At 38.7% G+C, this 23,948-nt stretch overlaps 3 protein-coding genes across 4 annotated transcripts in view; 1 reads left to right on the plus strand and 2 right to left on the minus strand.

Moving 5' to 3' along the window:
* Positions 1–387: 387 nt before the first annotated feature.
* LOC119476512 (gap junction Cx32.7 protein-like) lies at positions 388–4,164 on the minus strand. The gene is made up of 4 exons (XM_037749859.1): positions 4,020–4,164; positions 2,951–3,102; positions 2,653–2,838; positions 388–1,289 (listed from the first exon to the last, which is right to left on the minus strand). The coding sequence occupies exons 1-4, from the start codon at positions 4,147–4,149 to the stop codon at positions 681–683; spliced, it is 1,077 nt and encodes a 358-aa protein (XP_037605787.1). The 5' UTR covers positions 4,150–4,164; the 3' UTR covers positions 388–680.
* A 1,921-nt stretch (positions 4,165–6,085) lies between these two features.
* On the minus strand, positions 6,086–10,723 carry hsdl1 (hydroxysteroid dehydrogenase like 1). The gene is made up of 5 exons (XM_037751407.1): positions 10,275–10,723; positions 9,059–9,501; positions 8,706–8,789; positions 7,677–7,829; positions 6,086–7,520 (listed from the first exon to the last, which is right to left on the minus strand). Exons 1-5 carry the CDS (start codon positions 10,621–10,623, stop codon positions 7,449–7,451), a joined length of 1,101 nt encoding a protein of 366 aa, XP_037607335.1. The 5' UTR covers positions 10,624–10,723; the 3' UTR covers positions 6,086–7,448.
* A 981-nt stretch (positions 10,724–11,704) lies between these two features.
* Positions 11,705–23,948, plus strand: part of tbc1d32 (TBC1 domain family, member 32) — an 83,046-nt gene continuing 70,802 nt past the window's right edge. For both annotated transcript variants that reach the window (XM_037751449.1, XM_037751450.1), the window contains exons 1-15: positions 11,705–11,830; positions 13,414–13,582; positions 13,700–13,864; positions 14,444–14,621; positions 14,900–14,971; positions 15,382–15,501; positions 15,870–15,948; positions 16,666–16,769; positions 16,863–16,924; positions 17,187–17,337; positions 17,481–17,540; positions 18,643–18,742; positions 20,470–20,607; positions 22,018–22,107; positions 23,303–23,445. In XM_037751449.1, the coding sequence (XP_037607377.1) occupies positions 13,428–13,582; positions 13,700–13,864; positions 14,444–14,621; positions 14,900–14,971; positions 15,382–15,501; positions 15,870–15,948; positions 16,666–16,769; positions 16,863–16,924; positions 17,187–17,337; positions 17,481–17,540; positions 18,643–18,742; positions 20,470–20,607; positions 22,018–22,107; positions 23,303–23,445 (1,617 nt within the window). In that variant the 5' untranslated portion in view covers positions 11,705–11,830; positions 13,414–13,427. The remainder of the gene's footprint in view (positions 11,831–13,413; positions 13,583–13,699; positions 13,865–14,443; positions 14,622–14,899; positions 14,972–15,381; positions 15,502–15,869; positions 15,949–16,665; positions 16,770–16,862; positions 16,925–17,186; positions 17,338–17,480; positions 17,541–18,642; positions 18,743–20,469; positions 20,608–22,017; positions 22,108–23,302; positions 23,446–23,948) is intronic.

Genomic DNA, 23,948 nt, shown 5'->3' on the forward strand with positions numbered 1-23,948 from the left:
ATTTTTTACACTTTGATTTTTGTATGAGTTAAACAATTTAGATATAACCGATTAATTAGTAAGCTTTACAGGTGTTGGAAGGCTAATTTTGTTACCTTTGGAAGGAGCCAGGTTAGTCGTTTCATGTCTATTAGTTTTACTTGTTACTTTTTCTGATACTGTGATGAACAAATGCTTTGAGGAATAAAATATTTAGAAATATAAGGTCTTCTGGTTCATATATTCTCAGTTTACAAAGTACAAAGTCTAAAACTGCATTAAAAATTCTATCAGGACACAACTAACCAAATGCTTTGTATGCATTATAGCAATTACTCTTTATATACAGTGCGATAGAGGTTCGGATGGATTAGGCTGTTCTCAATAGGAAAGTATTCAGACAGTTTCGTATTTATGAAAGGTTTATTGATCAAAATTGTAACAACATTGTCTAAAATCATATCAAAAACGTACCCTTAGCAAAATCTGTCAAAAAATAATCTACATTGTTTTGAAATGACGGAAATGTCAACTGCAGGAAAACATGGTTTGTTGTTTTTGTATTATGCCACAAAAGTAATTTTAAGTAACATTCTGCATGTGACTAAGTACTGTTTACAGAAGCTGGCTACTCCCCCCTTTCCTCCCCAAAGCCAAAGCACTCAAACACTAGAACTCCAACCTATCACTGCCTCCGTGCTTCAGATGCGGATCTCTCCTCCCATGTTGTTGCTCTCAGGCGATACGTTCTTAGCGGCCTCGTTGACCCCGCCTGTGGCCCCGTTCACCCCTAACTTCCGTCCTTGAAGCTCCAGCTCCAGGTTGACACAATTTTGGAGCATCTCGTCGCGGCTTTTAAACGCTTTCCTTTCCGAAGGCGGCGGCGTCACCGGGGTCACGGTGTAGTCCTGCCTCCTCGTCATGCACTCCTTCACAGCTTTCACACACAGGTAGACCAGCTCCACCAGGCTGAGGACGAGGGAGACGCACGCCGACACCAGCATGAACCAGATGATGATCGACTTCTCCGTCGGCCTGGACAGGAAGCAGTCCACCTTGTGAGGGCAAGGGAAGCGGGTGCAGACGTAGCGCGTCTGGAGGGTGAAGCCATAAAGAAAGTACTGACCCACGATGAACAAAGCTTCCAGGACAATCTTGGCCACGAGATGGAGGACGTAGCTGCGAAGGAGACGGCCACGGATGCTGATCTTGCCAGTGCTCTTGGTGTACTTGGGAACTTTGTAGGCCCTTCTAAGGAACAGACTGGCCTGGTCATCCAACTCGGCCTGCTTCTTCATCCTCTCCTTCATCTTGGATTGGGAGAACAAGAAAACAGAGTCAGATATTTTCCAATAATCTGAAAAAAACTTGCAGATTTAGAGGGTCTGAAAAGTGAAGCCAATGCGGAAGTGCCTTAAACTTGCATTTTTTTCTAATAGCCAACGTGTTTTTATCTTAGAATTTTAACCCATTAAACCCTTTCAGTTCATGAAAGTTAGTTGTAACATTTTGGTCTCCTAAAAATGTCTTATTCCGCGTTCGGTTGTACTTAGCTCCACACTCTTGTGTCACTTCTGGTTCCAAATAACCAAGATGGTGACGGACAAAATGCAGAACTTTAGGCTTCAGAACAGCAGTCCAAAAACCAATGGGTGACGTCATGGTGACTACATCCACTTCTTATACAGTATACAGTCTATGATTGAAAGTAATTAGGTGAAAGACGCAAGATGAATGCAACCTTACTCTTGTCAGTGTGAAGTTCAGGAATTTAGTTTTGCCAAAATATTCCTAAACACTTATTGCGTGTAGTGCTACAATATCTACATCCTTGAAACTTGGAAGTGCTGGGAGTTGTTTTTCGCCACATTTTGGCAAAACGATGAGTATACTATAAAATATAAGCTCAGCAGATAAGTTGATTATGCTGGAGGAGTAGTTTCAGAAGTTTTTATGGAAGTGTTGATACTTATTTCTGCCATGAAAACGTCTGATCATTGACATTCTTTGTGACCAACTAACTTCAAGCTAACCACAGCCACCGTTCCTGATTACGAGACTACCTTTTAAGCCCACAAGAAGTGAGTTTTGGGTGCTGAAAATATAGATCTGGGGTAAGTATCGCTTTAAAGCTGTATTAATCAATCTCTGGCCACTAGGGGGCAGAAGAACTGGAAACAGCTGCTCAATGGCGTTGATGAGAATGGCTCACTTAAGCTTGATTTATGCTTGCCGCATCCACGAGGGTCGCGAGTTTCCGCGCGGCCAAAGTGACGTCAAACCATCAGACACAGCCCTTTGCGGGGGTTCCTTGTGGCAGGTTTTCTAACTACTCGGATGCAGATGGGTGGAGAAAATGGAGAACTTTGAGAATGTTGATTTGCCTTTAGGAGAAACCCGCAAGGAGTATAAAAGATCCAAACGTTTCCTCGTCACGATTCCAAGTCAGCTCATGTCAGTGCGACCGTCCTTGCAGAAAGTAGAATCGAGGCTTTAGACTCAACCATGCATTAAGTATGTGAGCTGAAATATACTAGATTTAAGAAGCAGAGTTGGTGATAATTCTCAGTGGGTTTGGCATTACACTTTTACATTACTGGCCCATGCTTCTGCCACTACAGGTATGGCATTCACCAGTAACACTATCATACTCCCCCCACTTCAGCGACAGACCTTCTTCTCAATGTGGATCACATGGAGGACGTGACCCAGGTATAGCAGCTTCGGAGTCGTCACAGCTATAATCTGAAAGACCCAGAAGCGAACATGAGAGATGGGAAAGGCGAGGTCGTAGCAGACGTTCTCACAGCCGGGCTGCTGAGTGTTGCAGACAAAGTCGGACTGCTCATCGCCCCACACCTGGAGGAAGATTAGAAGAAAAAGAGATGATGAACAGACATTCCCGATTTCTACATGGTGGCTACTGCCGGGCTCCCAGTGAAGTGTGTTTGAAATGAATATATGACCAGACCTTCTCAGCGCCGCCGCGCAGGATCAGGATGCGGAAGACAAACAGCACGGTGAGCCAGACCTTGCCGATCACCGTGGAGTGGCTCTGCACTTTATCCAGCAGGCGGCCCAGCAGATCCCATTCACCCATTTCAGTTGCCAGTTGTCCGACTTCTGTGTGAGGGGATGAAGACGAAAAGGATCCATTATGACTCACAGAAGCTCTGAAGGCATTACTCGAGAACTATATACACTATTATTAGTTGGCCAAAAACATATTTTGCAAACAGAATTATACAAAAGATGATAGAGAAATCATTGGTTGTATTAAAGTCAGAACACACAGACTCTCTCACAAGGCCAAACTTTATAATTTCTCGCAGGCTTGTGAGTTTACTGATAGAAGCCACGGCTGCTGATTCCCAGTCTCCAAAACATACTTATCTGCTGCAAACCAAGACCTTAACCTTGGTTAATACCAACCGTTGCAAATCTTAATTCAAAGAGCGTGAGCTCAACCACCAATGTACAAATACAGATTGACCTGCCTAAGTAAATAAGGCTGCTAAATTCCATTTACAGGGTTTCTTTTACATAATGAATTAATATATTCTGAATTTTTTCATCTTTTATGTTTTTTCATAAGACTTTATGTGGTTTTTTCTGTTATGGTCGGTTTATTTAATCAGAATAATGTTTGTTAAGCATTCTAGTAAAAGTAATTTGTGCACAAATCAAATGTTAAATTGTTTGGTAGCTCTTAGATATATGTTAGTTGGAAAGAATCACATTTTTTATTTCTTATTTACGTTTGTCATTTCTTACTTTTAAATTACTCCCATATCCACAACATAGTTCCACTTTTTGAGCTTCTCATTATGGTGTGCACGTCTAAGTACAAATGTCATGCATATTCATGTTTCTTTAAATAGTGCATGTTACAGATATTGCATAATTTTGCAGTAGTGTAGTATAACGATAACATATTCCAAAATAAATCCATACATCTTCAATTCTTTCCAGTCCATGAACAGTTCAATATCAGTTTGACAAGGTAAAATTATAGAGAATAGATTAAAAAATCAACTTACCAGTTGAACAAATCCACAGAGAAAAAGGTGTATGAAGAGAGCGATGTCTCAGGAGGACGACGAAGAGAGAAAGTGAAGAAGAAGCTGTTCTTTCATGGTTCCTTTGGCGTCTTATCTGGAAGGACACCATCCTACCCACAACAACAAACCTCCAGCCCTAACACTGAATCTGAGCAGCTGCTTAAAGCCTTGTTTTGTCCTGTTAGTTGTGTTTTACATCACACCTGAATAAACGAGTGGGGAAACAAATGCACATGCTTTGAGCGCTCACTAAAAGGTTTGATGAGCATGAAAATGGTGTGATTCAAATGTTGTGGCCTTTTACAGTCACCAGATCTCAACCCTACCTGAACACCTATGGGAAACTGACTGTTAGGCAGTACGCTTCACCGCCACCGTCGAAAACGTCAAATGAGGGACTATTATTTGGAAGAATGGCGTTTCATCCCCCAAGTAGAGACAGACTTGAAAGAGTACTGAAGATGTTCTGTCAGTTTCAGTACTCAAAAAAACCCTCTTTTGAACCATCTTAAAACTTGCTATGAGGCGCTCTTGTGGTTTAGGGGTTAAAAAGCCGACCTGCATGTCCCTGCAAAATGAATTGCTAAACTAGAATTACCGCCTCTCGGTTGTATGCCTCCGTCAACCAGTCAAGTCACAGTTTACCTTCATATCTGTCCAAAAGTCCTATTAGACATTTGTGTGAAATTGTCATAATAAGAATTTGTGAGTTATTCCCAAAAAATGTGTTTTGTGAGGTCACAGTGACCTTTGACCACCAAAATCGAATCAATTCATCCTTAAATCCAGGTGGACGTTTGTACCAAATTTAAAGTAATTCCCTCAAGGCGTTCCTGAGATATCGTGTTCACAAGAATGGGTCAGGCGTACAGACAACCCGAAAACATAAAGCCTTCGACCACGACTTTTCGCCGACGTGGAGGCGTAAAAACGTCTATTTGACAACACAAGGGGAGTTGAGTAGCTTTTTCTGGAGCTTTCTATTGTATGACATGATCTGCCTCAGCAGATGGAGTTTGCCATGTTGTCATTGAACAGTAGATGTTAAAATTTCCTTTTTTTCTCTCGAAGTTCTCGTCCATGATGAACTTAAAAGTTGACCGTGACCAAGGAAACCCTTTTTATCACAAGATCGATTTATTAGGAGCCTTTCAATTCATTGAAACATCTTCTGCAAGTAAACTTGTAAGCAGTGTTTACTTCACTCTCCACCTTACAAAGACACTTTTCCTTTAATATTTTTCCAATCTGTCTGTATTCACAAGCATTTTTCTACTATTCTACTTACTGTTCTCCCAAATTGTGGATTACTATTCCAAAGGATACTACTTCCTGTTTCTCTAAAACTTAGCTTTTAATCTAGTCTTTTAATTTTAAGTGTTTTCTACCACTATTTTTATTGCCATTGCTGATGGTATTCTGTACTTATTTGATTCATTTCGTACAGCTACTTTTTTAGTTACTACTGGTGTTACTGTTTGTTCTTGTTTTCTTGATTCTCCTTATTTTTTTTTATAGCACTTAAGCTGACATTATTTATATTAAAAGGAGCTATCTAAATGTTTATTATAAAGTCCATTACCATATTTCCTTAATTTCTTATGAATTTCAGCATTTTCTGATTAAGAAACAAAATGCCTTCACAACTTTACCTATTCCATGTAGACCTTTACCAAATGCCTCTTAAAAAAATCAGACTTGTCAGATTCTAGTTTTTGTGTTTAAATCCTCCTGAAGCAGTACAGCTCTGCACCACGTGGATTTACGGCAGACTGCACCTCACGTGTGTTCATCTGGTTTACAAACAGTCTGTGACCTGCTGCTCTGAAGGGGGTCGCAGGGTAAACTCTGGCAGCCGGCGTGGTGTCTGTTCACGTAAATGATTTACACCATACTGATGTTTTAAGAGAAAAACAGAGCGTTTGTGGCCTTCAGCATGTAGATCAGTCAACATCTCATATACATGAAACACCCACCAGTCAGATAAAGGACTAATCTTCAGAGACAGACACTTTGACGCATACAATTAAAGACAGGACAGTATGGGAATGGAGAAAGAGATTTATTGTTTTTTTGTACTATGATGACACATATCATATTTAAGTCAACATTGTTATATACTGTACTGTACGTGTAAGCTAGGGCTGCATGCTAATGATTATTTTTATTGTCAATTATTTTCTCAATTAGGCTTTTGGTCCATAAAATGATATTCAGGTTACTGTCATAGAGGAGTAAAGACACCAGAAAATATTCACATTTAAGAAGCTGGAATCAGAGAATTTTGACTTTTGATCGATTAATCGTTGCAGCTCTAGTGTAAGCAACCACTCAACACAACATATATGAATTTGTTCACATTTCTAAATATAAATACTTGTTTTAAAGCAATATCCACATATATTTAATATAGCTGAAATACAGTTTCTCAAAGAAACAAAACATCACTATCTCACTCTTCATCGCATTTCAAATTCACTCCTGGAGATGCTTGAATGTTTTAGTCTGAGGAATGACACCTAAAGCTATCATTCACCACCACACGCGTATTTGCTGTAAACACTCTCACATGTATCATACTGTATACTGGCACAATTTGGGTTTATCTGAACTCCGTCTTTGCAAGAATATATTCAGATATATACTTGAGTTGGAGTTTAAAAATGCATCATTTCCACCGTCAGTTAACACCTTTTTTACATTTGGATTGAGTTATATTTATCAAAATTACACTTGGTTAATTTTATGTTATGATTTTGTTTATCTTTTGGTTACTTTATTATTGCTTTCTTCTGATTTCTGTCTTTTTCTATGTTACATTTGAGGTGAGGCTTTTGATCTCACCTGTTTCTATACTGAACTCTGTCTTGCAGAGCGAAAGAATTTCAGTGTGCAACTTTTTTTAAATGCATAGCAAAATAAAATAAGTGTACATTCAGTTTGATATTTAATAAACCAGGCCTTCAGGATCCATGTTGGTTTGAAAGGATTTCTTATCCAACAGTTCAAAGTGTTGAAACTACATGTTATAAAAGTCCAGGCACCAAACCAAATGATTATCCTCTAGTGATAATCAGCAGGTTTACAATCCTGACTCAAAGTCAACCTCATGTCAACCTCATGTCTGGCCCCCATTAAGATCATCAGGTTGTCTTCTTTCTATAGTTAATTTAGGATGTCACAGATTTATCAGACCATACAGGAGTAATATATATTCATTCATTATTTCAGGCAAATTCCACTGCAGCTTTCCTTAAAATTGACACCAAATAAATAGAAGATAAACTCTTTACTACCAATTCAACAGATCCTGAGAGTATAATACATTTAAACTAATGACTCCGGTAACAAGAGGATTCAGTAACTGGGTTAAGTCTTTAGTGAAGGGAGGAGAGGAGAGGTGAGCTCTTAGCTTGAACTCATGAGCCACCGTGATCCAAGAACCCAAATCCTCTCTGGAATACGTCTCATCAGTCCGTACTGGGGAGAAAAACAACAGAGAGAAACCGATCAGCATACATACATGTTTTTCATATTTTAGATCCTATTCTCACAAAGGCTGGAATGTATCAGTGATAATGTAACTGTTAGAGTATACCAATTACAAACTGACATCATGACTTATTTAGTGCTGACCTGCAGTGTGTGAGGCCAGTAGCCGGTGGTCCTATTGGAGACGCCGAGGGTGGAGACGGCGTGGCGGGCGTAAACCTCTGGTTTTGGTGTAAACCAGCCTGGTCTTGATGACGGTGTCGATGAAGATGATGGTTGTTGATCACTCGAGGCGATCTGGTGACACATACACACATGCTGTATATCAAGCGCTGACATATATATACTCATAACCTCTAATTATAGAGCACATTTCATATTATGTGTCGTTCTGATACAAGACCTTAGTGTCGGTAATGACACCAAAACAATTTTCTATACCTTACTATGAGAAATATAAACATGTATTTTCTACAATACCCTTATCTTCATTTAAAGGGGACATAACATGCTCATTTCCAGGTTCATACTTGTATTTTGGGTTTCTACTAGAACATGTTTGCATGCTTTAATGTTCAAAAACACATTATTTTTCTCATACTGTCTATCTGAATATGCCTGTATTCACCCTCTGTCTGAAACGCTCCGTTTCAGCACCTGTCTCTTTAAAAAGCTCAGTCTGCTCTGATTGGCTTGAGAGAAAAATATGGTGCACTTTTACAAAGGTAGTTCTCAAGCTGAGGGCGATATGTTCTAATGAGGCTGCATGTGACATATGAAGGGGAACCAAATCTGAATGGCTTGTTGAATCACGTTTTCTGATCTAGGCAGCCCACAAACAACTGACTGGGTTGTCTTATTTCGCAATTTGTGGGTTGGTAGACACTCCAGATACTCAAATGTATGAGCACAAGCACTGAAAAAGTGAGTTTTTTATGATACGTCCCCTTTGACAAAAGAAACCAAAGTTCTCAAATGTTAAATGTCTAAATACGAAATCCGAAATTCAAATCAGGAACTATATATCACAGAATAAGTAAACAAGATCATGAATCTGAGTATTTGAAGCCAGCTTTCAGTGCTTGACACATTTTGGTCGTCAGTAAAATTTGTATTTAGGTCTGGTACACAGCCCTACTTGTTAATGGTCATATCATATCAGGCATCATCTACCTGGAAAGGAGTCAGACTTTGTACAAAGATCCCTTTGCCGCCGTACTCAAGGTGAAGAGCTCTTGAGAAATGATCAAAGTAGCCCTGAAATGTCAGGAGAAGAAAGGGAAAGAGGATTATTGTCAGGTTAGAAAAATGTGATTATGTTTTTACTTAGTGGGCAGAAGAAGAAAGAATGAAGGGATGCAGTTGATTTGAGGGTATGTTACCCTATTAATAAACCCTTTTTGGAGTCATTATTTATAGTATTTATTTACAAATGGGCTTTTCATACTATGACTAATCCTGTGCTGTGAAAAAGATCTATACAGCTGTGTGTCCGTGAGGCAGATATCCTCAGTGTTTTGTCTCACAGTGGAGGCGGTGAGCGTCACTCTTCCAGGCAGCGGTCTGGAGCAAGCACCCGAGGAGATATTGACCACAGCTCCTCTGCTGCGCTCCAGCATCCCTGGCAGCACCAACCGGGTCATCAGAGTAGCGACCGCAACGTTCTTATTCACCAAATCCAACAGGCCCTGCTCGGGCATGTCAAGCAGGCTCTGAGGGGACGCCACAGACTCCACACAGTTCACCAGGAAGCCGATATCTTTCCCCCTCATGGCTTCTATGATGGGCTTACTGGCCGCCTGGTCCAAAGAGAAGTCGGCTAGGACGACAACAGCTGCCACTCCGTAGCTTTGGGAGAGAGACGCAGCGGTGTCTCTGACAGAGGTGTGGTTCTGAGTGACAAAGATGATGCTGATACCGTGCCTGGCCAGCTCCTCTGAATAGGCTTTGGCCACAGCCTCTGATGCACCTGACAGGAGAGGACGATATTTATCAATGAAAGTCAGAAGAAATGAGGATATAGAACTGCACTATGGCCTCAAAATATTAGATAAAGTTTACTTTTCTTACTGAAATAATAAGCTGATTAGTACATTACCAAGTTCACTTGATGAATTAACATTTTCTGGTTCCAGCTTCTAAAATTTAAAAATATATTTGCTGCTTTTCTCTATTTTATATAATTGTAAAATTCATATTTTGGGGTTTTGGAGTGCTGTATGATTAAAAGCTTTTAGCATTTTCCACTATTTCTCTATATTTTATAGACCAATCCATCAAAAATGTAATCAACAGATTAATATGACCACTATTTGCAGACCTATTTAGCAATGTCAGTGTGATTGAAGTGTTATATTTAGGTTTGCAACAACCTGCAAATTATTGTCTTGATTTATTGATTGATCATTTCATCTACAAGGTGTCAGAAAATAGTAAAAAATAATGTATTCTTGCAATTTCTCAAAGCCCAGGATGACATGTTCCAATTTATTGTTTTGTGCTACCAACAACTGAATAACAAAAGTATATTCATTTTGATATTAAAACAGAGAAAAGCAGCAAATTTGTCAAATTTGACAAGCTGATACCAGCTAATGTGGGGCATTTGTATGCACTGTATGTGTTGTTTTGATGTGTTGTTATGAAGCTCTGTGGGGTCCTGTGATGTCAATGCATGACACTCACTGAAAGACAAACCAGCACCATTGTGTCTCTGTTGTGATCTCCTGCAGCATCTCTTACCATAAACAACAGCCCAGTCACCAAATCTCTGGTTGAGCTTCTTCCTCGGGATAATTCTTGGCAGGAAATGCACCCTGATCAACAAGCAGCAGTCTCTCAGGAGGATTATCGCCCTGCTGGCCGTGTACAGTGCACCGACCAGGGCCAGGGTTTCAAAGTAAGGACTACATGACCGAGAAAGTTCTCTATGCAGAAGCTGAAAGCTGTCAACAGCCGCCATAGTCCACTCTAGTGATGCTGATGCTATCTTGCTATCTAAAGCGTTTTTCAGCTGATTTAACGTTGTGGTTTCTAAAGCTAGTAACTCAGGCGTGTGAATAAAACGTGTCGCTGCTCCTACATAGTACATTTATGATAAAACTAGCAGGTTTTCAGCAGGTAGCTGCTAGAGATGATCTTCACCCAGGCTGAAGGAGCAAAACAAAACATTGAGTCACGTGATAGTGTATTTCAGTGGTGCTGCATTCAAGACCGCATGAGAAAAACCGACGGAAATGTTACTGGCTCAAGAGTAGATTTACCATTTAACAAATCTTTACAATTCAGCAGGGAAGTCAAACCCGTTTGTTAGCCTACATTACAGATATAACACATTAACTTTTTTTTTTTAATCTTTTCAAAGGTCTTTTTATTGATTGTCAATAATCAATAGAACAGTCACTATACAGGGAAAGTTAATTTCTACCTGACAACAACATACACACAAACAGCCGCAGCTGGCCACAAAGGACTTAACTGATTCTCAATCATGGATACATAAAATTCAAATTGTAGAGAATACAACACAGGGAGAGAATCCACAAATAAGTCATGAAATAATAATAATAAGAAGAGAAAAAAAACATTTTAAATATATATATATATACATACCTACGTACATACACACATACACACATATATACACGTATATACACGTACACACATACACACATATACAGATATACACATACACATATATATATATATATATATATATATATATATATATATATACATCCACATACACATACACATACATACATAAATACACACATACATATATATAAAAATAGAAGAAAAAAATAAATAATCAAATAATAATGATAATAATGAATAAATAAATAAATAAAATAAATTTCAAAAACGGAAAAAGAAGATACTACTACTGGCTACTCAGAGATTACTGTAGTGGGTTTCACAAAAAATGACATAAAGGGGCCCCATACTTTGTGAAATGTACTCTCTGTTCCCAGGGTGGTATAACGGATTTTCTCTAAATTCATACATAACATAATGTGTCTGATCCAATGTGAGTGGGTTAAGTAAGACGCATTAACTTCTTAAACATACCTTCACCTTAAAGTATTTTATGATATATATCATTCAGGAGGAATGAATATCTCACATGTGAAACGCATATTTCCGACGCTCAAAACGCAGCGTGTAGTTTCTCTGGATATCCCACAATGCACCGCAGTTGACGCTGGTGGACGGTTTCCATAGAGACACATCACTCGGTAGCTAAGTGCTCCTGAAATGCTACCTGGATGAAACGCTTTTACAAGTCCAAAAACAAGGTGACCGGTTTCTAAATACAATGCATATGGTTTCTTTCGGTTTGGGTGGGTGGTTTGTGCAGCGGGGAGGTTTATGGTTTTGGCTCAGCTGCGGTTTTTAGTTAAAATTAGGCAGTTTTTGCAGTCAGTTAGCTAGATGTGCTACAGTGGTGCATCTCAGCAGCATCAAGCTGAAGCAGGTAGAATCAATTAACTCCTTCAGGCTCCTAATTAAACACGTGATTATCAATTAGTGCAGGGGTCTGCAACCTGCGGCTCCGGAGACTTATGCAGCTCTTTAGCTCCTCTCCTGTGGATTTATAGAAATGGAAACTGTTTTTTTGTTTACATTTTTATTTGTATTTATCATTGTTATAGGTCTATGGTATGACTGAGTATCAGGGCCACATTGAGGAAAAGAAATATATCTGAGATTTTGAGAATAAAGTGATAATATTACAAGAATAAAGTCATGATATTACGAGAATAAAGTCATAATATTACGAGAATAAAGTCATAATATTACGAGAATAAAGTCATAATATTACGAGAATAAAGTCATAATATTACGAGAATAAAGTCATAATATTACGAGAATAAAGTCATAATATTACAAGAATAAAGTCATAATATTACAAGAATAAAGTCATAATATTACGAGAATAAAGTCATAATATTACGAGAATAAAGTCATAATATTACGAGAATAAAGTCATAATATTACAAGAATAAAGTCATAATATTACGAGAATAAAGTCATAATATTACAAGAATAAAGTCATAATATTACAAGAATAAAGTCATGATATTACGAGAATAAAGTCATAATATTACAAGAATAAAGTCATAATATTACTAGAATAAAGTCATAATATTACGAGAATAAAGTCATAATATTACGAGAATAAAGTCATAATATTACAAGAATAAAATCGCAATATTACAAGAATAAAATCATAATATTACAAGAATAAAGTCATAATATTACAAGAATAAAATCATAATATTACAAGAATAAAGTCATAATATTACAAGAATAAAGTCATAATATTACAAGAATAAAATCATAATATTACAAGAATAAAGTCATAATATTACAAGAATAAAGTCATAATATTACAAGAATAAAATCATAATATTACAAGAATAAAATCATAATATTACAAGAATAAAGTCATAATATTACAAGAATAAAATCATAATATTACAAGAATAAAATCATAATATTACAAGAATAAAGTCATAATATTACAAGAATAAAATCATGATATTACAAGAATAAAATCATAATATTACAAGAATAAAATCATAATATTACAAGAATAAAGTCATAATATTACAAGAATAAAGTCATGATATTACAAGAATAAAATCATAATATTACAAGAATAAAGTCATAGGTTTATGAGAAAAAAAGTTATAATATCATGAGAATAAAATCAGAAGTTTACGAGAAAATAAACTCAAATACACATCCTTTTTTCTGAGCTGAAGTTGTCTGCCAAACCCTGGGTATCACTACAAGGGGAACTGGCCCCTTGCCACTATACATTTGCACATTTCCAGCCTAGAAAACCAATCAATCTATTCTGTTTCATCTTCAGGACCAGCAGTAGAGATGTCTCAGTTGTCAGCTGAAGATGAAGCGGAGTTGCAGTCCCTGCTCAAGCAGCTTCTGAGAAGCATCAATGACAGGATCTCTGGCGCTCCGTCGACCGAATGTGCTGAAGAGATCCTCCTTCACCTGGAGGAGACGGACAAGAACTTCCACAAGTAAGACCAACAGACTCCGATAGTATAGAAATTAACTCTAAAGGTCTGGTTTAAAAACAATTTATGTATATAGAATTGAAGAAGAGTGGTCTGAATCTATCATTGCTCTCCTTTCAGTTATGAGTTTGTCAAGTATCTCCGTCAGTACGTGGAGAGTTCACTGGGGACTGTGGTGGAAGAAGAGACCAAGAACTTGACCAGAGGAGATGGACAACATGCAATAGGCTCAGGTCATGACACACTGATCCATGCTGTCACCCGAAGGACCAGGGACTCAGCTGAGTGAGTGTAGCTCAGACTCTGAGCTTAATCTCTGCTTTATCCAGATGTTCATAATTTATTTATTGTCAATTCACAGATAATAATTCTATTTTGGGTAAAATGGTGAGCTGGAAGGCAAAGCTCTAGACTTACCGGTCCGTCTACGTTCCAACCCTCACCTATGGTCATGAGCTTTGACCTAAAGAATGCAATCGCAGATACAAGCGGCCGAAATGAGCTTCCTTCGTAGGGTGGCTGGGTTCAGCCTCAGAGATCAGAGCTCAGACATCCGGAGGAAGCTCGGAGTATAGCTGCTGCTCCTTCGTGTCGAAAGGGAACAGCTGAGGTGGTTTGGGCATCTCATCAGGTTGCCTTCTGGACGCCTCCCTTTAGAGGTTTTCCAGGCATGTCTAACTGCTAAGAGGGCCCAGGGTAGACCCAGAACTTGTTGGAGAGATTATATATCTCATCTAGTCTGGGAATGCCTTGCTAAGCCTGCTGCCCCTGCGACCCGGCCCCGGATAAGAAGAGGAGAATGGATGGATTCTGACACAAAGTGATATTAATTATACACTGATGCACTTTCTCTCTTTGTGACAGGTACCAGCAGATGATGCAGACCTTGAAAAACACCATGATCATGGTGGTGGAGTCTTCAATCAACAAATTTGAAGAGGACCAGATGAGGAAGGAGGAGATGCACCGAGAGAAGCAGCACAGTCAGGCCAACAGCCAGTACACTGACAACTGCTCCGACAGCGACTCCTCCTTCAATCAGGTCAGAGATACAATTCATGCACTTGGTGGCAATAAATGGTAATATTTTATATTGTATTGCCTTTTTTAGATTACTGTTGATGACTCACATAAAGTGCCAAGATTGTATCGTTTGATCCTTTCCATGGTAGACTGAATGTAGGGCAAAGCCCACAGTAAATCCACCCAGTGAGCCATGAAACTTCTGTCGTGGTGCCATCAGATAATGAGAGCTCTTTTTTATTTTGGTTTTATGATGGATCATAATAATTAATGTTTCATCTCCATTCTCCCTTCTAGAGTTATGCATTCATCAGACAAGAGCAGCTGCAAGCGTTGGCTGAAAAACTTGACTCCAGCCGACCCAAAGAGGTAGAAAGGCTCACTTTCACACACATAGACTTTATGATGGTGTGTGTACATTGCTGTTAGTTTTTGTCAGTACGCTGGAGAGTCATGTGTGGCACTGTGCCATAGATCAGTGGTTTCCAACATGGGGGTTGGGGTCCCAACAAAGGGTTGCAAGATAAAATTGCCAAAGTCATTTTCAGTTCAGAGATCAATGAAACATGTTGATTTAAGAGTTATTTCTGTAAGTTGACTTACAATAACCTGCAACTGTATCGATGTTATACCTGGTTTTTGCCATTTTCTTTTTTTGTGATTGTAGTTTTCAGTAGAGACATATGCATCTTGTGATGAGGAGTAAACGCTGCCTTTAATGTGAATATGATTGCCAGTGTAGTCCAGGTGAAGTGATGTACCTCTCTGTGTGTGTAAAGGTGCGTTGGGAGGCTCTTCAGGCCCTCTGCTGTGCTCCTCCGTCTGATGTGCTGAGCTGTGAGAGCTGGAGCAGCCTGCGCAGGAACCTCTGTGCCGCTCTGACCGACCCCGACCTCAGCGTGAGTCCTGATCGAATTAATTTACAAATGGATCAATAATAATCATTTAATGTTTATGAACAATTTTAGGCTTTATAATTAATGATAACAAACACAGAAAACTTGGTGTTCATTCATCATTCCACATGCAATTCTGCCACACCTGCTTAATTAGAGAAAACAAGATAACGCTGTTGTCCTGAATGATTGAGAGCTAATTGGTAGCAAATATGCAGACCGCTCTCAGTAGGGGCTGCAAATCTGTTTTTTGTGATAATATTGTTTAATTAAATCTCATTATGTTTTCCTGTAATTGAAACTACAGGTATCATTGATTGCTAATATGATTGTGTGTGTATGCTGATAACATTGTGCCTTATCTCCATCAGGATCATGTACTGCAGTTCTTTGCTAAAAGCTTCTCCTCCTCTCCACTGAATGTGACCCGAGAAATCTACACCAGCTTGGGTAGGCCGTTCTGAATGGACTGAGTGCATGTGCATTACCTTTTAAAGGGTCAGCTCCTCTTTCTTTTTTCTTTTTGAATCATGCTTTTTATTGTTTCCTTAAGAAAAATGACTACAACAAACTTAACCATAACAAATAAAGTAATATGTACATATAATAACAGATAGTAACTTTAAATTGAAATACAAAGTATTCAAAAACAAGGGAGGAGAATAATAATAATAATGACAATAATGATAATGATAATGATGATAATAATAACAACAATAATAATAATAATGAATATGAAAAATATAATTGAAAATAAAAAAAAATAAAAAAATTGTGACGATAATACAAAAATATAAATAAATAAACACACACCAGATTCCCATCAGAGCTTCTCTTTATTTATGAAGAAAAAATATTTTCCCCTCTTACTGCTAGTGGTATCTAGCCATGCTGACACTGTAGTTTTAGTTTTATGTATTTATTTGTTTTATACTGAATAAATAATTCACAGGCCTCAATGTGGGCAGTTTCCATTGGGGCTATCTAGTTTTACAATATACAGTTTTAAATTTTTTTTAATAATGTTAATGTCTTTAAATTGTTAAATTAAGAATATGTGCACTGTAAATTGATTGTGTATATGCTGCGTTATGTATATGAACATTAATATTATCTTGCATGTAATGCATGGTTTGTAATAAGTATATTTTGCCTTTTGATGTGCAGCTAAAAGTGTGGAGTCAAGTTTTCTGTCTCACAAGCTAAGTTTTCCAACTGGCTCAGCTGCCATCGACATCAACAGACCTGAGATCAGTCGTCTTCTCAAACAGGTACAGCTATCTTTTATCTGACAGTATTCAAAGTGTATCATCATACAAACACATTACAGCTTTTTCTCTCCCTTTCTGTGTGTCTTGCCTCAGATTCGATTGATGAATGACTTTCAAAAGGAGGTGACAACTTTTTGGATCCGCCATCCTGAGAAGTGAGTTTTTACCCCAATATGTAGTCGAGTTGGCAGGTCTCTCTCCACATCCAACGCTCACTGTCTCAGATGCCACTGATTGAATTATGACAAAATGTGATGCAAAGTCAAAACGTTTAATACCAGTGAGATATACTGTATGTGCAGTATGCTGTAATGTGGTTTCTCCCAGTCCAAATGTACTTTACTTTTCTTTATTACGTCGAGAATCACGGTACACCTTCAGTACATTTGTTTTAGTCTTCTTTCTACCCTGCTTTAGATATATGGAGGAAGTTATAGAGAGCACTTTCTCCCTGCTGTCCGTCCATCATGACCATGGCTCAGCCTCAACTGGGACAGAGAAAACCCTGGAACCCATTCACCTACTGGCCTTACTGGATGTTAAAACTACCTGGTTTAAAAAGTGGATGGTGTGTATTGCAAATGAACAGGTGTTTTTGATTTGTGCAGAGTGCATACAGTAGTGTTTATGTGTTGCTTAATAATTCTTTCTTTCTCTCTTGTACTCCGTCTCATATATTCTCTTCTATCCCGATCTGTCTCCCTCTCTCAGCATGGATGCTACAGCAGGACTGTGGTTCTCAGACTCCTGGAGAGAAAATACAAGTCTCTGGTGAGTGATTCACTCCTCGATCAATATCTCTGACTTACTCCTTTGTACTTCTGAAATGTCTTGCACCGTAGAGAAACAAGCATGAAAAGTCTTTCCAGAGGGCATTCAAAACCCACAACCTCCTTCAGGCACCAGAAACCATTGAACTGTGAAGTGCATTCAAGAATGAAAAAACTGTGTATGAACAAGGAAAAGGTGGCAATCTGGAACAAACTCAGATATGCTTGCAGTCGCTGGCCAGTAGAACTGCAAAAGTACTAATTCAATTAGTCTTTGAGGCGGATGATGAGCTACATCCAGCTGGAAATGCTTTTCCTTTCTGCATTTTCTGGTTTCATTCTTGGGCCTCAGAAAGAAACTGAATTTGCTCTCCTAGTTCCTACCTTTACTGTACCAAGATATACTGGATGTATTCAGAATCATACTTAATAAGTAATGTTAAAGGCACAGTATATCTTTTTCTGCCGCTAGGGGTCTCTCGACGTCGTTTTTAGTCTTTTTAATGTGGAAATGTTACATAATATGCCTTTTAATAATAAACAGGTGGTAAGGATTGGATGTATTTAACCGATGCTTACAGTGAAATTCTTATTAATGCCCATGTATGTGTGTGTGTGTGTGTAGCCAAACAGTGAAGGTCAATGTAGGAATCTTTGAGACAAAAGGGCACGAGAGCTGAGTGTCACTTCGACATTTAAGAATTGATTGTTTAATCCTTAACCTCCCTCTCAGCTCTCACTCTGACTTCAGAGAGGATTACTGTGGAATCAGCCCTGAAACTTTCTCTAAAGTAAATGTCAATAACTCCTGCAAAGGCACTGTAAGCCTAAACTACTCTTGCATTGCAGTGCATTGATATTCCCTCCAGTGCTACAGGATTTAGATTAAAACGAATGGTTCTAGTCGTAAAACTCTTGATTACAAGGTTCGATAAGAGGAGGCTGCATTGACATTCTGAGTTAATTCTTCAGTAAGCCAGTTGTTTCTGGCCTCTTCATAGCGGCATACTCATCTGTCACAGGAGATTAGTAGTTGTCATGTCATTCAGACCATTCAGGTGTCGGCAGCAACCACATGAACATTTATCTTATTATGTTTTCAGATCGTAGCAGCTCTTCAGCAGTGCATCCATTACAGTGAAGCCTGTGAACGCTTCACGGATGAGACAACTGATCCCCAGTCAGCGGAGCAGCAGAACACTGGTAAGTAAACCACTGCAAAGACTTTTGATTTCTTCAACAGGTTTATGTACTTTCTCAGGCATATATACGAATACCAATCTCCACTCTCACTCTCTCCGTGGTAAACATCAGCACATTTGCGGTAATGCTGATTTAATGTGTCCTGTGAAACAAACTCAAATATAATACACTCAGGCTGAACTACTGTGAAAGCCTAATGAGAAAGTAATGCTTCATTTGAAGCCTGTAGGCGTTAAATGTATTCGTACCTAGACTTCACAGTCATCATTTATTACGTTTCCTTAATGCGAACATGCTGTTCATGCCGTCATTAAAACAGAGGGATGCAGAGAAAAACAAAGAGAAGAGAAAGAGAGAAGAGAAACAAAAGATAAAGCAAACAAACTGTTGAGAGAAATTTATTTTATGAGATTAGATAGATTTATTTTGAACATTTAACAAATATTAAACAAAAGAAGAACAACCAATAAAAAACATGAACCCATACAGCAAATTCTATATAACTATTAATGTTCAAAAAGGAGTAGGTAGAAGTAAACACTTATAAGGTCCTACCCAGTGTGCAACCACTGGGTCTGAAAAGTGAAGCCAATGCTGAAGTGCCTTAAACTTGCATTCTCTCTAATAGCCAGCAGGGGGCGACTCCTCTGGTTGCAAAAAGAAGACGATTGTATAGAAGTCTACTTGGCCTCTTAGCAGCCTTTTTAATTGATAGTAGTCGCTATATAAGCTAAGAAAAACCTATGATAGGTGCCTTGAATTTACTTTAGTTTAATTTAAGTTGCTACAGTTCTGAAATAATCAGGATAACAACGTAACTCTGTCTGTCATCCTTGAATTCACTGTAATGCAACAAAAACACCAACCATTGTTATGATTATTAGTATTTATCTGATCCCCAATGTCATGTGGTGCCAGTTTTTGCTTGTTTCTCAAAGCAACATTTCCCATCAACCCCTCTACTGTCTCTCAGCTAGTGTTTGTTTGCTTACAGTATTTAATCTAAATTTCCAAAATTAACATTAAGAGTTGATAGTAAAATGCACCAAAAACATGCGGATGCACGTTTAATTGTGAAAATGCACTAAATGAGAGTGACTACAGCGGTAGATGGGGTGTAAGGGGATATCGGTGTCAGTGTGTTATCTCCTGTGAGCCAGCTGGCTGCTCGAGACTGAACATTTTGACCTTGTGTTGGATGAGCGGAGATACGCCGACACGCCGTCACTGATACACTCCTCATAAAAGAAGAAGAGCTTTTCTGAGCTGAGCTGCTTTTGGATTTTCTGCAGCCCCGAGGCACTGCAGACTTTTTTTATTTGTCCGTCTCATTCTATTACTGAAGCTTTAGATCTGAAATGTCTTCAAACTGACTGTCCACCGCAGCATCACAACATTCATCATGGGTTTATGAACAGTAGTTAGCATATCAGAATATTGCAAAGTTAATTTTTTTGTTTTCATATTCAGCTGAAATCATGAAATATAATCAACACAAACAACATCTTTACTAATCAGTCCTGTTCATGCAAGCTGATTCTACCATCCTCTTATTTCAATTCATACTTAGTTTTATAGTGAATTAGCCAATGGATAGAAAAGGACATTTCTTTCCTCTGTTTATTTCTTTGCTTTGCTCCTTCGAGCAACTTTGGTTAATATCAACAATACTTGGACCTCATGAAAACTGGAAATGTGACTCCATTTGTTTCTGTGTAATGTTTCAGATTCAGTCCAGAGGAGTGCTTATACTGGAAAAGAGCTTGACTATGCCTTCTTTGTCCACTCGCTGTGTGTCCTGGGGAAACTCCTCATATACACCAACGGCCGGAAGCTGTTTCCCATCAAAGTGAGGAAGCGCAAAGGTACAATACTAGACGGTTCTGTTAACAGTTTCAAACATCTGTCACAAGTATGTGGGGTATAATATTTAATGTCTTAAATAATGGTTTCACTAAAAGCAGTATAATGTTTTTACTGTAGTAAAAGGATGTTTTATAGTTATAGTTATGGCTGTTTGGCAGAGTGTTAGACGAGAAGGCCGGTACAATCCTCCTATCTGTACTTTAAATATGAAGCTACATTCAGCAGCGGGTTAGTACAAAGACTGGAAATGTGGAACGTCTAAACCCTGTAAAGAGCTGAATACTGCATATTGCCCATTGTTGGCAGCTGCAGGACTCAAATGAATTGACTCATGGTTTAAATGAGTCATGTGGAGTTAAAGGGAAAAATGGATGTTGATAGTTTATTGACCTGGGTAGATCATCATCTGTCCCTTTAGTCATTTTTCAACAAAATTATCCATCCTATCTTTACAGCAGATAATCTCATGTAGGAATGTGTCAGATCAGCTCACCCATGGTGCCACTCCCTCCAGTCGTCATGGGCAGTATCTTTGGTCCCTCCACCCGTCTTAATCACTAATAAAGTTATGTAATGGCGTGAATGATACGTGTTGTAGGTGAACCATTAAAGCAGACTCACCGTTTGCTGTCACTGCTCTTAACACAGTCTTATTTAATCATTAATGAGTCTTATTCCGGGGAAGTCTGGAGGTAATCAAATCATTGACGTAGGAGTGGTTGATATTGATCATAAGGCCCACTCTTTGGGTGGAGGCCTGTTACTCCACATCTTGCAGTGGGCACCTGTGTGTCATAATGTGTCAGTGTCTATTACGGTGACTTTTTTTTATGATCCAAATGACGCCACACATGTTTTATACGATCTTTCCCATTATTTGGTTCATCCCAGGTCGTTATTTTTCTAACTTTGCCACAGTGACAATTTAATTTTTATAACATTTTATTACTTTACTGTCACTGATAGTCGGTGCTCTATCATAGACACACACAGAACCAGCTAAAACAAATGATTATTTTGTCATATTTTTTTACATTAAGAGCACCATTTCGTTCTGTACCAAGGTTTCCAGTCACGTCACACACTTGTTAAAGTCTCCAGCAGTTCAGGCATTACTGTTTGTTTTTAGTAATGCCACAGCTAGAATGTGAAGTCCACTATCCTACCAGACTGATTGTAGTTTTCCTTACATTTCCTCAACAGTATTTTAGTTACAAAATGGGAAAAACAGCCTTATTTAAAACACACCAGATACTAAAACTCATCCTGGACAGATGATCCTCGTCTTCAAGGCCACCAAAGCTGGACTCAGGCCATTTCCGTCCCAGCAGTACCTACTATATTTACTGTCCCTGTTTAGACAGTGAGTAACCAGACTGATTTACTTATTGATCATTATCCTGTTTCAGATCCAGTCACGCTGACAGACCTGGTTGTCATCCTGATTAACATCATGTACCAACACCCCAAACCTCCGCACTGTGACGACTCACACACAGGTGAGGCCCCACACACTCACACACGGATATAAACTGCGTCAAAGAGTTTCCTGCTTCCTCCCTACTCTCTGTGCAGACTGTGAGTCTGGAATCGGGGACAGCAGGAACCTGGTGACCCTCCCTATGAGGCGTAACAGCATTCCTCACACCATATCTTTTATCTCTTAACCTTGTACTGAGTCATGCAGCGCTGTGGTTGTCTCCAGGAAGACCTTGCTTTAATGCCCCATTCATTCTCATGAATTACACTGCAGCAACTTCCTGCCAGTGATCAATAGTGTCCCCTACCTTGACTTTGTCAGAGGATCATCCTCCTCTGGCTGCTGCAGAGTCATGCTGAGCAAGTCATAGATTTATATTCATATTTTAACTGCAGTCTGATGATCACCTGCACTACTCGTGAGAGTATATTCTGAATGGTATCATGATGCTACAGAATGCAATGTCCTGTAAAAGTAGAATTAAAATGTGTGTGTGAGAGAGTTGGTCTTGGCTGGAGGATACTTCATTTAAAGCTCCATTAGACAATATTTAAGAGACTTTTCCAATGTTCTAAAAGCATTATTATTATTCCCGAATGTGACGTAAATGATTTATTTCTTGTTGATTTAAAATCTTTGCCCATTACCCAGTGATGACGAATGTCCCCAAAAAGAGTTTTTCACAATTATGAGTGTGACAGCAGTTGGAGAACTACTCATATCCTTTACTTAAAGTAATACAATACAACTTTTCAACTCTCCCCCCGCCCCTAGCGTCTCGTCTAGTATAAAATGGAAATGCGCCAGTATATTACTGTACAAGGATTTCAAAATTATACTTAATTACAGTACTTGAGCAAATGTACGTAGTTACTTTTCACCATTGGAGTATGAAGTATTGTCACCAGAGTTTCCTGGGTGATCAGATTGATAATGTACATGAAATAAAAAATGCATCAATCCAGGTTTAAACACACTCACAATGACGATGTATAAATGTAATATGTATAAAAATGGAAATGTACAGATGCAGGCAGGAAAACCCTACGAGCGTCCAGCAGCTTTGGTAGCAGCGTCTTGACAAAATGTTATTCTCAGGTCATCAACAAATGCCGTACAAGCAGGACAATGTGTTTAGTGTCAGTTTTAAAGGATATAAATATTGCAAGATGTATCTACATGCATGTAATTGAGTTAAATCTTTGTGTGTTCAGACTCCCTGTCGCCCAGCTGTCTGGCGATGGAGGTGCTGTGGACGCTGTGTGAGAGGACGGAGTGTGCTGCAGAATGTCTCTACCAGACGCCCGTCATAGAGACGCTGCTGGCTCCTGTCATAGCTCTGCTCAATGGACAGCAGGTCAAACACACTCAACACACACATTTGTTTTAATAAAGATGTGAGTAGAATAGACCACATACAGGTTTGCAGACGCATACCACAAAAAATATGATTCATAGATTCATAAATACAAATGGACACAAATTGAGTTTCTAGTGTCAATAAACAGGGAAACTACATCACAATTGCTTCTCATGTATAGAGAAAAATGGTCCGTTGATATGTGGTGTAAACAAAAGTTACGAACTTATTGTCTCATAAAGAATAACTGTGGTGTAGAACTTTATGTTAAGTATAATTTAAACAAAAGACATAGGTCCCTATGTGCACAGTTTTGCTCAGGAACATAACCATTAACCATAGAGACCAGCAGGTTTAATGCCACTCCAGAGGAGGATATAATGTGTTTGTTGTGTGAGCTTGGTGAACTTGAGAATGAGATTCACTTTTTGTTTTTTATTGTCCCTTATGTCTACGAGAACATAAGGAATGTGCTTTTTTTAACAAAATGACCTCCAGTT

The sequence above is a fragment of the Sebastes umbrosus genome, chromosome 18 (genome assembly GCF_015220745.1).
Source record: "Sebastes umbrosus isolate fSebUmb1 chromosome 18, fSebUmb1.pri, whole genome shotgun sequence".
NCBI classification, from domain to species: Eukaryota; Metazoa; Chordata; class Actinopteri; order Perciformes; family Sebastidae; genus Sebastes; species Sebastes umbrosus.